General features: G+C 41.8%; 1 protein-coding gene across 5 annotated transcripts in view; it reads left to right on the top strand.

Annotated features, from left to right (window-relative positions):
* LOC111972710 (CD2-associated protein) overlaps positions 1–15,386 on the top strand; it is a 92,258-nt gene that overhangs the window by 64,822 nt on the left and 12,050 nt on the right. For all 5 annotated transcript variants that reach the window (XM_023999761.2, XM_023999760.2, XM_023999759.2 and 2 more), the window contains 2 exons: positions 12,968–13,112; positions 13,594–13,703. In XM_023999761.2, the coding sequence (XP_023855529.1) occupies positions 12,968–13,112; positions 13,594–13,703 (255 nt within the window). The remainder of the gene's footprint in view (positions 1–12,967; positions 13,113–13,593; positions 13,704–15,386) is intronic.

Raw genomic sequence — 15,386 nt, 5'->3', positions numbered from 1 at the left:
AGTACTTGATGTTAATAGGGACATTTCATAGGTCATGGGGATTGAGGCGCTATCAATTAATTTGTGCTGCTTTTGTTTGCTGTTGTCTCTCAGCCTCCAGTCAGGCTTAATAATATTTTTATTTGACCTTTATTTAACTAGGCAAGTCAGTTAAGAACACATTCTTATTTACAATGACGGCCTAGGAACCGTGGGTTAAATGCCCTGTTCAGGGACAGAACAACAGATTTTTACCTTGTCAGCTCMGGGATTCGATCTAGCAACCTGGCCCAACGCTCTAACCACTAGGCTACCTGCTGCCCCAATATGTTGCACTGCRGTGCTACTTGCTGATTATGTAAGCCCAGAAGACCATAGGCCTATTTATATGTGCGTAGTGCACTGAGACCTGTTAATCCACAACCCTCAAATTMACATCTGGACCTCAAAGCCAGTTCCACAGCTTTTTAATTAAATTTCTGATTCAGACCTGGGACACCAGGTTTGTGGAATTAATTATGAGGTGAAAAACAGTAGTGGTCCGGACTAAGGTTGGGCGATATACTGAATCGTGGGGTATTTTGAAATACCCTCTGTATGATTTTCCATTACAGTCAATAGTGTTTTTAATACATTTGAATATTTGTACATTTTAAATGAATACCTGCAGTCAACTTGTCCACTAGGTATTAGGTAAAACGGATGGCCTTCATAATTTCGTCTGTTAAATTAGTTTTAATTATTAATCTTACCAATAATAGTTTCCCAAAACAGCTGTTTTGAGCCAGTCGTGTTTCTTTACCAAGTAGCACAACGAGCGAAACAACAAGCGCTTCTTGGGTTGAGTTTCCTGCAGCGCAACTTAAGTGAGATGATCATGTTACACTTGTATGAAATTCTCTTCTAATGTTTGCCAGCTATACATCTTATAACTATCTATTACGTTAACTACACTATATACAGTGCCTTCGGAAAGTATTCAGACCTCTTTACTGTTTCCACATTTTGTTACGTTACAGCCTTATGAAATTGATTTRWWWWWWWAAATCTCAATCTACACACACTACCCCATAATGGCAAAGCGAAAACCGGATTTTATACAATTTTACCAATGTATATAAAAAAAAACTAGACAAATACCTTATTTACATGAGTATTCAGACCCTTTGCTATGAGACTCGAAATTGAGCTCAGGTGCATCCTGTTTCAATTGATCATCCTTGAGATGTTTTTACAACGTGATTGGAGTCCACCTGTGGTAAATTCAATTGATTGGACATGATTTGGAAAGGCACACACCTGTCTATATAAGGTCACACAGTTGACAGTGCATGTCAGAGCAAAAACCAAGCCATGAGGTCGAAGGTATTGTCCGTAGAGCTCCGAGACAGGATTGTGTCGAGGCACAGATCTGGGGAAGGGTACCAAAAATGTCTGCTGCATTGAAGGTCCCCAAGAACACAGTGGCCTCCATTTTTAAATGGAAGAAGTTTGGAACCACTGAGCAATCGGGAGAGAAGGGCCTTGGTCAGGGAGATGACCAAAAACCCAATAGTCACTCAGACAGAGCTCCAGTGTTCCTCTGTGGAGATGAGAGAACCTTCCAGAAGGACAACCATCTCTGCAGCACTCCACCAATCAGGCCTTTATGGTAGAGTGGCCAGACAGAAGCCACTCCTCAGTAAAATGCACATAATAGCCAGCTTGGAGTTTGGCAAAAGGCACCTTAAAGACTCTCAGACCATGAGAAAAAAGATTCTCTGGTCTGATGAAACAAATATTGAACTATTTGGCCTGAATGCCAAACGTCACGTCTGGAGGAAACCTGGCACCATCCCAACGGTGAAGCATGGTGGTGGCAGCATCATTCTGTGGGATGTTTTTCAGCAGCAGGGGCAGGAGACTAGTCAGGATTGAGACAAAGATGAACGGAGCAAAGTACAGAGATCCTAGATCAAAACCTGCTCCAGAGTACTCAAGACCTCAGACTGGGGCGAAGGTTCACCTTCCAACAGGAAAACAACCCTTAAGCAAACAGCCAAGACAACGCAGGAGTGGCTTCGGGACAAGTCTCTGAATGTCCTTGAGTGGCCAAGCCAGAGTCTGTACTTCAACTCGATCTGTCATCGCTGGAGACCTGAAAATTGCTGTGCAGCAACGCTCCCCATCCAACCTGACAGAGCTTAAGAGGATCTGCAAAGAAGATTGGGAGAAACTCCCCAAATACAGGTGTGCCAAGCTTGTTGCATCATATCCAAGAAGACTCGGTGCTGTAGTCGCTGCCAAAGGTGTTTCAACAAAGTACTGAGTAAAGGGTCTGAATACTTGTGCAAATGTGATATTTTAGTTTTGTATTTTTAATACATTTGCAAATATATTTTTTTTAAACTGCTTTTGCTTTATCATTACAGGGTATTGTGTGTAGCTTGAGGGGGGAACGATTTAATCCCTTTTAGAATACGGCTGTAACGTAACAAAATGTGGAAAAAGTCAAGGGGTCTGAATACTTTCCGAATGCATTGTAATTCCAAAGAATTACTCAATTAAATTTTGGGTCAGAATATTATGTATATGTGATATTTCATATTTTTTTGCAAAAATTCTAAACCTGTTTTTGCTTTGTCATTATGGGGTATTGTGTGTAAATTGATGAGGGGGGGGGGGGGGGGGGGGCGATTTAATACATTTTTGAATCAGGCTGTAACGTAACCAAATGTGGAACAAGTCAAGAGATTTGAATACTTTCCGAAGGCACTGTATACAAAAGAATGTGGTCTCCCCTTCAAATTAGTGGAATTGGCTATTTCAGCCACACCCATGCTGACAGCTGTATTAAATCGAGCACACGCCATGCAATCTCCATTGACAAACATCGGCAGTAGAATGGCCTTACTGGGAGAGCTTAGTGACTTTCAACATCGAACCATCATAGGATGCCACCTTTCCAACAAGTCAGGTTGTCTAACTTCTGCCCTGCTAGAGCTGCCCCGGTCAACTGTAAGTGCTGTTATTGTGAAGTGAAAACGTCTTGGAGCAACAAGTGGGAGTCCACACAATCTCACAGAACGGGACCGCCAAGTGCTGAGCGCGTACAAATCTAATGTCCTCGGTTAAAACGCTCACTACCGAGTTCCAACTGCCTCTGGAAGCAACGTCAGCACAAGAACTGTTTGTCGGGAACTTGATGAAATATCAGGGGAACGCTACCTGCCCGAATGCATAGTGCCAACTGTAAAGTTTGGTGGAGAGGAATAATGGTTTGGGGCTGTTTCTTAATGGTGTGGGCTAGGTCCCTTAGTTCCAAGGATGGGAAATCTTGACGCCGCAGCATACAATGACATCTAGACCAGACATGGGCAAACTACGGCCGCGGGCCACATACGGCCCGTTAGGCTTTTTAATCCGGCCCGCGAACTTGTCCAAATTATAGTAAAAACCTCCTTTTTTCCCCTTTCCCTGCAATGCCACGTTTCCCCAATAGATGGCGCACTCAAAACACATTGACCGTTGTTGGAGTGGCGCGTATTTCTCTTATATTCACTTTAATTTTCACTTCGTTTCACGTCACCATTAAGCCCTTCTGTGAAAAAGAGCGGACAAAGAGAAGGAAAGTGGACAGCGAATGCCGAGTGTTTAATAAGGAGTGGACAACAAAATACTTCTTCACTGAAGTCCGATCAACGGCTGTATGTCTGATATGCCAAGAAGCTGTTGCGGTTTTCAAAGAGTACAATATCAGCCGTCACTTTGCCACGAAGCATGCAAACTATGCTAGCAAGCAGTCAACACAAGAACGGGCGGCTACTGCTCAGAGGTTGGCAGCTAATTTACAGAGTCAACAGAACTTTTTTCACCGACAAACTGCAATTCAAGAGTCAAGTACCAAGGCAAGTTATTTGCTGGCATTCAAACCAAGCTGGTTTTATTCTCCAGGCAAATGTCAAACAAATCTTTCGCACATTTCCCACACTAGCGTGCAGAAAGAGGCCGCCCGAAATGCGAAGAAATACTGCAAATCACTGGGACGATCTGCACAGAGAATTTTGCCGTCGGTTCTGTGATTTTGAAAAAATTGACAAGTCACTTCAACTGGTGTCCTGTCCCCTGTCACAAGACCCCGAATCAGCACCGCAGGAGCTGCAATTGGAACTGATCGATCTTCAGTCTGACTCCGTCTCAAAGGAGAAGTTCAAGTCTCTAAACTGATATGACTTTTACGCTTCACTTAACGAGACCGCGTTTCCAAACCTCCGGAGGACGGCGCAGAAGATGCTGGTGTTGTTTGGCTCGACCTACGTGTGTGAGCAGACGTTTAGCGTCATGAAAATCAACAAAGCCCATCACAGATCCAAGTAACTGACCAACACCTCAGATCTGTCCTGAGAATTGCCACAACAAAACTAACTCCAGACTTTGATGCACTGGCAAAGGGAGACCAACAACACTGTTCCCACTGAAATTGTGAGTTTTTCTGCTGTGTTATGAAAAAATGCATATGGAAAGTGTGGAAGTGCGTCTTTTAATTAAGAGCAATGCGCATTTACGCACAGCAGCGGTACAGTAGCTTTATTAACACGCCGCACATCGCTCTTAATTCAGCTGCAGGTAGGATATTTAATACAGCCTATGTCTGTGTGCTTGGCAACGATACACGTGTACTGTTGCGCGTGAAGGCGAGGGCGTCCGTGGCGAGTTTGTAGAGCGCGCGGTCAGGACAATCCATCCAGATTTTGCGGAGTTTAACACAAGTAGATATTATTGAGCTTGAGTATTTCGTTGTGTAATAATATGTTTTGAATGTTGAAAGTGATTCCATTTTTCAATAAATGTTGATTTCTTTAACTTTGCACCTTCGATTGAAACTTATTAAAAACAGACGCAATCTTGATAAATCACAGTGCGTATGTTATTTTAATCTATTTACATTTCCTCATCCCGGTATCTGCGAAATAGTATGTAAATGCCATATCTTGCATATTCCTTGAGACAAATGTATTAACTGATAAGGGCTATTTTTCACATTTGAAAGACAGTTAATAAATTGGGTTGAGTGTTCTTACTGTGCTATGAGGTTTGCACACACTACATTTAATGCTTTAGTATATCCGGCCCAAACACTCCCTCCAAATGCTCCTGGCCCGGCCCCTCTGTCAAATTTTAGAACCCATTGTGGCCCGCGAGTCAAAAAGTTTGCCCACCCCTGTTATAAGACCATTCTGTCCTTCCAACTTTGTGGCAACAGTTTGGGGAAGGACCTTTCCTGTTTTAACATGACAATGCCCCCGTGCACAAAGCGAGGTCCATACAGAAATGGTTTGTCGTTCAGTGTGGAAGAACTTGACTGGTCTCCACAGAGCCCTGACCTCAACCCCATCTACCACATTTGGGATAAATTGGAACGCTGACTGCGAGCCTGGCCTTATTGCCTAACATCAGTACCTGACCTCAATAATGGTGTGGTGGCTGAATGGAAGTCCCCGCAGCAATGTTCCAACATCTAGTGGAAAGCCTTCCCAGAAGAATGGAGGCTGTTATGGCAGCAAGGTGGGCACCAACTTTATATTAATGCCCATGTTTTTGGAATGGGATGTTCGATGAGCAGGTGTCCACATATATGTAGCGTATCTAAGATGTGCCAAAAGAATTCTCTCCAGCTGGGTTTTGCTAACATTAACTTAGTGCCTAACGTTAGCTTGCAAGATCAAACTTGTTGGTAACAGCAGCAGAGACAATCCCCTCCTGTATTAAGATACCTGCTGTCAAATGTTTTGTTTTTTGCGTGCTGCAAACTGCGTTTTGAGATACTTCCATAACTTTATTAGCTGTGTTGTCTGTCTCAGTAGTACATGTTTGCATGCGCTCGTTAACATTTACCTGGCATTTAAAAACAAATGTCCCTAGCAATTAAAAACAAATATCGATGAGAGTGGAAAAGGTGCTCGTGCATTTTATTTTTATATTCATAAGGATTCCCAGCGGCTACTCTTCCTGGGGTCCAAACAGGAAACAGCTCGGTAGGTAATCAGCTTCCTGACCTCAATTAACCTTCTCTGGGACGTTCACGTTTACAATTAATACTTCTTCCAGGGTATTCATCAAATAAGTTAACTCCATGTGGCCTAATCTATGATTGAGAGAGAGAATGCAGAGTGGAACACTCAATTGTGTAAAATGGCTGACGGTGCTGMTAACTATCAGTTGTCAGACTGAATGTAGGACAAAGCGTTTGTGTGTTGTGAGTGTGCTGTTAATACGGTGATTTAGTTGACACTAATGAGTCACTGGTTGAGGGGGAACAGCCAGGGAGGTGGATCTATCTGGTGAAGACATCTCAAAGGCCTCTCTTCTGACGGCTTTTGTGAGCCTAGAAGACCATGACCTAATATATACAGTGCATTCGGAAAGTATTTAGACCCCTTGACTTTTTCCAKATTTTGTTACGTTACAGCCTTATTCTAACATGGATTCAATTGTTTGTTTTTTTACCCCCCAAAAAACAACTGAAATATCACATTTATGTAAGTATTCAGACCCTTTACTCAGTACTTTGTTGAAGAACCTTTGGCAGCGATTACAGCATAGAGTCTTCTTGGGTATGACGCTACAAGCTTGGCTCACCTGTATTGGGAAGTTTCTCCCATTCTATGCACATCCTTTCAAGCTCTGTCAGGTCGGATGGGGAGCATCGCTGCACAGCTATTTTCAGGTCTCTCAAGAACATTCAGAGACTCGTCCCGAAGCCACTACTGCGTTGTCTTGGCTGTATGCTTAGGGTCGTTGTCCTGTTGGAAGGGGAATCATGAGCGCTCTGGATCAGGTTTTCATCAAGGATCTCTCTCTACTTTGCTTTGTTCTTCTTTCCCTCGATCCTGACTAGTCTCCCAGGCCCTGCCGCTGAAAAAAATCCCCACATCATGATGCTGGCACCACCATGCTTCACTGTAGGGATGGTGCCAGGGTTCCTCCAGACGTGACGCTTGTCATTCAGGCCAAAGGGTTTGATCTTGTTTCTCGTGGTCTGAGAGTCCTTTTGGCGAACTCCAAGCTGGCTGTCATGTGTCTTTTACTGAGGAGTGTCTTCCTGGCCACTTCCTACCATAAAGACCTGATTGGTGGAGTGCTGTAGAGATGGTTACCCTTCTGGAAAGTTCTCCCATCTCCACAGAGGAACTCTAGAGCTCTGTCAGAGTGCCAATCGGGTTCTTGGACACCTCCCTGACCAAGTCCCTATTCTCCCGATTGCTCAGTTTGGCCAGGCGGCCAGCTCTAGGAAGAGTCTTGMTGGTTCCAAACCTCTTTCATTTAAGAGATGTTCTTGGCAACCTTCAATGCTGCAGAAATGTTTATGTACCCTTCCCCAGATCTGTGCCTCTACACAATCCTTTTCTCSGAGCACTATGGACATTTCCTTCGACCTCATGGCTTGGTTTTTCCTCTGACATTCACTGTCAACTGTGGGACCTTTATATAGACATTCAATCAATTGAATTTACCACAGGTGGACTCCAATCAAGTTGTAGAAACATCTCAAGGATGATCAATTGAAACAGGATTCAGCTCAATTTCGAGTCTCATAGCAAAGTATCTGAATATTTATGTAAGTAACTTATTTCTATTTGTCTACATTTCTAAAAACTTGTTTTCACTTTGTCATTATGGGGTACTGTGTGTAGATTGATGAGGAAAATGTTTTATTTAATCCATTTTAGAATAAGGCTGTAACATAATTAAATGTGGAACAGTTAAGAGGTTTGAATACTTTCTGAATGCACCGTAATATACAACTAACTCTTAATGTACATGTCCTGTACTGGGCTATGTTTTAGATATCATTTTCAGTTTTGACATATGTATTTAGTTTTAAGAGTGTCTGGTAATTGACTAAAATCTAAATGTAGCCTAAATATTTTAATAAATACGTTTATTTCATGTATGTCAGTTTACTTTTTGTTTTATCCTCAAAGCACCCTTAGTTTTTATATATATTGTAGCTCCAGGTAGGGCTGTTACGGTGACTGTATTACCGCCACACTGGCAGTCACGAGTCATGACCACAGTCAAATTCCACGTGACCGTTTAGTCTCGGTAACTAGCTTCTCCAAGCTCTGATGCTGCTGATGGTCTTTAGTAGCCAACCAAACTTGCTAACTGCCTGGTACTCAGCACTCTATTGTCCCTCTAATCACTCTTACGCCAATGCAAATGTATTTGAAAATCTAATCAAACACTTCTTGAGAGCCCATAAGCTCATGTTGCACAACATTTCTATAGGCTATGCAGTTGCATGAGAGAATAGAGTTTTGATGCTCTCTATTAACAAGAGGATCCCATCAGCTTCTATAGGCTGACTATATATTTATTTCTCAACTTTCCTCATATTAAACACATTGCTTCTCTTTACAACAGCTTACCTGGCTGGCATGATAATGAACTATGTGAAAAGTGTCCTCCATTAGGTATTTAAATGCATGTATTTTTCCCCCCTGCCCATGTTTCGAGACAGGTGCATGACAATGGTCCTTTCTAAATCAAAACAAATTTTCACACATTATTTGTAAAGACGAGATTACATCAAGAATAGTCTGATGGGTGACAATTAGCGTATCACTTGTGAATGATGTCCAGCTTGTGTGCAGTAAGGCAAGAAACAGCACATGCCTTTTTTTMGGCAACTTTTTCAAATCATAGTCGCACACCTCATTTAGCCTAGCCCATATGCCTATATTTTTTTATAAGAATTGTTTCACAACTAAAGTGGCCAAATAACTTCTTACAATGAAGCACATTAATCTGCTTTACAACGGGTATAGAGCCTAACTAGCATACATGCGCGGCGCGTGAGTTTCAAGTTCGGGGAAGATCATTTTCACCATAAAAATGTACCTTTATAATAAAAGCTTTACATGCGCATTTTTGAGAATGGTGTTTTCCCACTAATTGATTGCATTTTGGAACATTCACATTTATATACTACTGCCGCGTGCGCATTGCTGCGCTTACAATGTTAAGAAATAGGCTAATAGTTTATCAACCGTTTAAGCTAAATGTTCTGATCTGTTGCGTCAGCCTCATTTGCTTTTTAATTTTTTTTTTGATGCAAGTGGTTGTATTAATTTGGGATCTATTGCAACTGTCCCAGACAATGTTTGMAATATTTTGTTCTCGAATAGAATAGGTACATTTGAGTTCTATGCGGGATAGTAGATTGACATAGGATAGTACTTTTGCTGTCTGTTAGGCCTACTCATCTTGTTGGCTGACGAAAAGTAAATGTGGACAGTTCTTCCAACCTCGGAATTGGATAACGYCGCGCGCAGTTGTGTCCCTGATGTGTCTGTCTTCATTTGTAGCCGTTGAGAAGGACCTGATCACGTGACGGGCATTGGCTAATAAGACTTGAGATCTGCGAGAGCCGTGTGAGTGAGAGGTGCTACGGAGCACGCAGCCGAGACRACACACGAGACCACACAAAGGGGATGCGCCGGGAAATTCAAGTCATTTATTAAGTGCTTGTTACATTGTGAATGAGAGACTGAAGTCTGTACAGCCTGTGCAAAAAAACAAAGCACAGCTCATGCCTTTCATGCAACTTTTTTCAAATCATCATTAGTCGTATCATGCAGCCTTAAAATGTATTAAAAATCAAAACCTATAGCCCAACATTTTAATCACAACTAAAGTTGCAGAAATAACTCTAAATTAAGCATATAGGAGGACTTGTTTCTTAGGTAACAGCTCAACACCGATTGGAGAAAATATTTATATTTTATTAATCTATMTTCAATTGTATTCTTCATACTATAAAATAATGCCACTGAATTTTAAGCAAATCTTGTCTGCTAAATGAACTAGTGTAGCCCACAGCCATATGGCATAGTTAGATCAGGACCTAACATAAGGACAACTCCGAGTATGCTATTCTGTTCTTCTGAAATTCACTACATTTTCTTCATATCATGTTTCTTTAGACCTGTCTAAAATAAATCATGGATTTATTGTGTTGGTGTACGTTATATGAAATGTATTTATTAGACTTTTCAAAATGTAGATGTTCCAAAGGTCTGAATCAGTGGCTTGTATGCTATGCGTGGAAACCAAGAGATACTAAATGTGTTTGTTAATTAATTGTCAATAACCGTGAGACCGGAAGTTATTTGCTTGACAATCACCGGCTGACAAAATGTAATGACCGCCACAGCCCTAGCTCCAGCATTTTTGTCTGATTTTAGTTATTTTTCAAATTGTTTATCTTTAATAGTGCAGATTGTAGTTGTCTGCTTCATTGTAATTGTCTGCTTCATTTCCAATCCCCTATATATTTTTTTGTAAATATATATACGGTACCAGGCAAAAATTTTGGACACACTTACTCATTCTTGGATTTTTCTTTATTTTTACTCTTTCTACATTGTAGAATAATAGTGAAGACATCAAAACTATGAAATACTACATATGGAATCATGTAGTAACCAAAAAAGTGTTAAACAAATCTAAATATATGACAGAAAAAAGATTGTAGACAGTCTGGTTCATCCTTGGGAGCAATTTCCAAACACCTGAAGGTACCACGTTCATCTGTACAAACAATAGTGCGCAAGTATAAACACTATGGGACCACGCAGCCGTCCTACCGCTCATGAAGCAGACGCGTTCTGTCTCCTAGAGATGAACGTACTTTGGTGTGAAAGGTGCGAATCAACCCCAGAACAACAGCAAAGGCCCTTGTGAAGATGCTGGAGGAAACAGGTACAAAAGTATCTATGTCCAAAGTAAAAAGAGTCCTATATCGATATAACCTGAAAGGCCGCTCAGCAAGGAAGAAGCCACTGCTCCAAAACCGCCATAAAAAAGCCAGACTACGGTTTGCAACTGCACATGGGGACACAGAATGTACTTTTTGGAGAAATGTCCTCTGGTCTGATGAAACAAAAATAGAACTGTTTGGCCATAATGCCCATCGTTATGTTTGGAGGAAAAAGGGGGAGGCTTGCAAGCCGAAAAACACCATCCCAACCGTGACGCACGGGGGTGGCAGCATCATGTTGTGGGGGTGCTTTGCTGCAGGAGGGACTGGTGCACTTCACAAAATAGATGGCATCATAAGGGAGTAAAATTATGTGGATATATTGAAGCAACATCTCAAGACATCAGTCAGGAAGTTAAAGCTTGGTCGCAAATGGGTCTTCCAAATGGACAATGACCCCAAGCATACTTTCAAAGTTGTGACAAAATGGCTTAAGGACAACAAAGTCAAGGTATTGGAGTGGCCATCACAAAGCCCTGACCTCAATCCCAGAAAGATTTGTGGTCAGAACTGAAAAAGCGTGTGCGAGCAAGGAGGCCTACAAACCTGACTCAGTTACACCAGCTCTGTCAGGAGGAATGGGCTCAAAATTCACCCAACTTATTGTGGGAAGCTTGTGGAAGGCTCTCTGAAATGTTTGACCCAATTTAAAGGCAATGCTACAAAATACTAATTGAGTGTATGTAAACTTCTGACCCACTGGGAATGTGATGAAAGAAATAAAAGCTGAAATAAATAATTKTTTCTACTATTATTCTGACGTTTCACATTCTTAACAAAGTGGTGATCCTAACTGACCTAAAACTGATTTTTTACTGGGATTAAATGTCAGGAATTGTGAAAAACTGAGTTTAAATGTGTTTGGCTAAGGTGTATGTAAACGTCCGACTTCAACTGTTTATACACTTTTCTTTTTGTATGTGTTTTCCTTTATTTTCCCCTAACCCCTAACTAATCGACAATGACACTAAGGCTCTTCTTCCAGTTTATACATTATATATACATTTTATGGACACAATGTATTTTACAATAGTTATCTTTTGTTTTGTTTTTAATCAACTCCTTCAGCTACCATCAACCCCTCCCATCTATCTCTGAAGCTCATCCAGTTTGATTTCTATTTTGCCATGTATTTTTAACTGTGCACCCCTAGGTTTCATGCACATTTCTCATTTGACCTTTGGTATCAACGTGAKGTGCTGCAGTTACACACATCCCCTGTCTGGTACATTATTCTTGTGAAAAAACTTGACGTGTCGGGCTTCCCAAGTGGAGCAAGGCATTGCATCGCAGTGCTTGATGCGTCACTACAGACCCGGATTCCATCCCAGGTTGTGTCACAGCCGGCCGTGCCCGGGAGACCCATAAGGCGGCGCACAATTGGCCCAGCGTCATCCGGGTTAGGGGAGGGTTTGGCCGGCCGTGATTTCCTTGTCCTATCGCACTCTAGCGACTCCTTGTGGCGGCCGGGAAGCTGTTTTCATTCGCCAGCTGGACGGTGTTTCCTCCGACATATTGGTGTGGTTGGCTTCTGCGTTGAGTGCATTGTGTCAAGAAGCAGTGCGGCTTGGCAGGGTCGCGTTTCGGAGGACGCATGGCTCRTGACCTTCGCCTCTCCCGAGCCCGTAGGGGAGTTGCAGCGATGGGGCAAGACTGTATCTACCAATTGGATATCACAAAATTAGAAAAAAATAACTTGCTGTGTCCTGTCACTTACAGAAGTGATGTCACTAGCAGTCCTCAGGGTGGCTGAAAAACTTTCCTTTGCCGTGGCGTTCCCCCCTTTCCAAGGATGACCTCTGGGCCACCGGGACCCTTGTGTCTCTAGGGCTAATAGAAATATATTGCTATTTTTTTCCCTTTCAAATCAAAGATGTACCCCTATTCTTGGTTGGCGTATCTAATCGGCCTCAATGCATAGGACACATTTTTCACAGGATTGTTTGTTTATTTCTCTTTCTCTTTGAAGAATGAAGAATTTCCCTAATGAGATTAAGGGTTGGCTACTTTATTGTTATTGTGGAGTATGCCTTGGGACAGATGCTAACATGTCCTGGCTGCTGAGAATGAAAAATGAAGGCACCTAAAACAACCATCAACCTTTCTGGCTTCGTCCCATAAAACTATAAGAAATATTTGATCACAATGATCATGCTGATTCAGAATTTCTCTCTCTCTCTCAAGGTGACAAGACAGATCACAAAGTGTCAAAGCCTACTGCCCCTCTGGTCCCCCCCAAGAAGCCCATACCCCCGCCAAGCAAGGGAAGACCAGGCAGCCTCCCTCCAAAACGACCAGACAAGCCTCTCGCACCCTCCCCAGGGTCCAAGTAAGTTTCCCCTTCTGCCCATCTTTCTTTTCTTCAATCCCTCCCTCTGTTCAAACATCCATTCGGCCAATGTCTGAGCCGTCTAGGGTCACATTGGGTATATACACTGCACATTGAGGAAGGACAACATTGCCTAGTTCTGACTCATGCCTCTGTTGCATAATGATGTTTGTATAATAATGTTAATAAACTAATGTAAACACTAACAAACTAATGTATTTCGTTTTTTTGTTTGTCATGCCTTTAGACATTTTATGCCTTCTGAATGATTGCATTCACTCTGAAAATATGCTATTTTCTAAGTCTACAGGTAATAAAGCCAGAATCCTTAATCTTTCTAGGCGCACTAGTGCTCCTAAATAAAAAATTCCAGGTCACATAGCAAAATATCAGGCACATATGCAAATCAAATGGTCTCACTGATAACAACCGTTACTAATGGTACTACTSTTACTGATGTTGTTTTCCCCCTCCTCTACAGGCACAATGGAGAGGTGCCTTCCACACGACCAAAGTCTGACATTGAGACAACATTACCCAGCAAATCAAAAACGCTGTCCGGTGACTGGGGGGACAAAGCCCTTGACATGGGTATGTATGGCTCTGCTGAAGTGAACTTTTATTTTGAGGACWTTCTGAGCATTAAGACCTTGAACAAGACATGCAGTGAAATGTTCATTTGTGGTCTTGAACAWATACACTTCACTTCCACAATTATAAAGCTCCATGACATCATTATTATACTGAACAAAAATATAAATGCAACATGCAACCATTTCAACAATTTTACTGAGTTGCATTTCACATAAGGAAATCAGTAAATTTAAATAAWTAAAGTAGGCCCTAATCTATGGATTTCACATGACTGGGCCTTGGAGGGCATAGGCCCACCCACTGGGGAGCCAGGCCCAGCCAATCAGAAGGAGTGTTTCCCCACAAAAGGGCTTTATTACATACAGAAATACTCCTTGGTTTAATCAGCTGTCCGGGTGGCTGGTCTCAGACGATCCCGCAGGTGAAGAAGCCGGATGTGGAGTTCCTGGGCTGGCGTGGTTACACGTTGTTGCCACGATACCAGTATTGTGGAAAACAAAACAAAACATGAATTGGACTAAATTTCCTGAGGAAAACAGTCCTATTGTTGGAAACAAACAGCCTTATGTTGTCACCCAGAATCACACGTTTCTTTTCCGAGCTATAGCACACAATATATTACAAACAGTAKGTTTTTTTAAAGGACCGAAGAGTTTAGTCTGCTTTGCCTTTTTGCCAAGGAAAATCAGGTATTGTAGGATCACGATGCTGGTATCGTGACAACCGCAATTGAAAGCATGGGGTGTTTCCACACAGGAAGTTACAGACACTTGTAGAATCTATGCCACGGTGCATTGATGCAGTTCTGGTTGCTCTTGGTGGCCCAATACCCTATTAAGACACTATGTTTGCATTTCCTTTTAATTGGCAGTTACCTGTAGCAGCAGGCTACACGGAAAATGGAACCGCTCGAGTCACCCAAAAGAGAATATAACATTGCGTTTAAAATTCGGAATTACACAATTTCGTGTGTACTGTACAACATCTAAAGACCTGCATCACTATACTGAGAGCTTGGCTGTTTCTAAAAGGATGTATTTTCAAGGCCCCAATACTACACAATAAGGATGACGATGTGATTTGCTGTATGGGGTAAGTTTCTTAAAAACATGTGACATCACAAAAGGTCTCTGCAACCTTCTATAACATGCCATTTACATAAAAAATAGAGATTTGGTTGTAGAAAATAGCTCCTTTTTAAAGCTGAAATCTGGATAAGGTGAAAGAGCGCCACTGTTCGSCCCAGCACTTTTGTTATTGTTTTTGTTTTGTTGATGAAACTGAGGAGAGGAGCATCCAGCATGGTGGGGGAAAAAACATTGCAGTACATACTATGCTGTTCTATTGCACGTTCAATGATGTCCAAGGTAAAAAATAAAATAAAAAAAGGTTTAAAAAAATAACAGGATTGGTTGTCTGGAGTAAATTCTTTGTTGAAATATTGCAAATGGACGTGGCAGTTTTAAAGATTACAAGTCTTCTTTTTTTTTTTTACTCAAAATAGTTCAAAGTGCTTAATTCATTTTAAAGTTGAATACTAGTAGCTACTAGTACTTACCCTAAACAGTTGTGACCCTGCCTAGTGGTTTATGCCCCTTTGTCACTTTGACAGTGTCTGTGCCTATCCATGTAGAGTACCACCAGCACCAGTTGTCTGTAGCACTCTGCAGTAGCTCCTTC

Source organism: Salvelinus sp. IW2-2015, linkage group LG14, assembly GCF_002910315.2.
Source record: "Salvelinus sp. IW2-2015 linkage group LG14, ASM291031v2, whole genome shotgun sequence".
Taxonomy (NCBI): domain Eukaryota; kingdom Metazoa; phylum Chordata; class Actinopteri; order Salmoniformes; family Salmonidae; genus Salvelinus; species Salvelinus sp. IW2-2015.
Note: the sequence above shows the minus strand (reverse complement) of the source record. Positions and strands in the feature narration are given on the sequence as shown.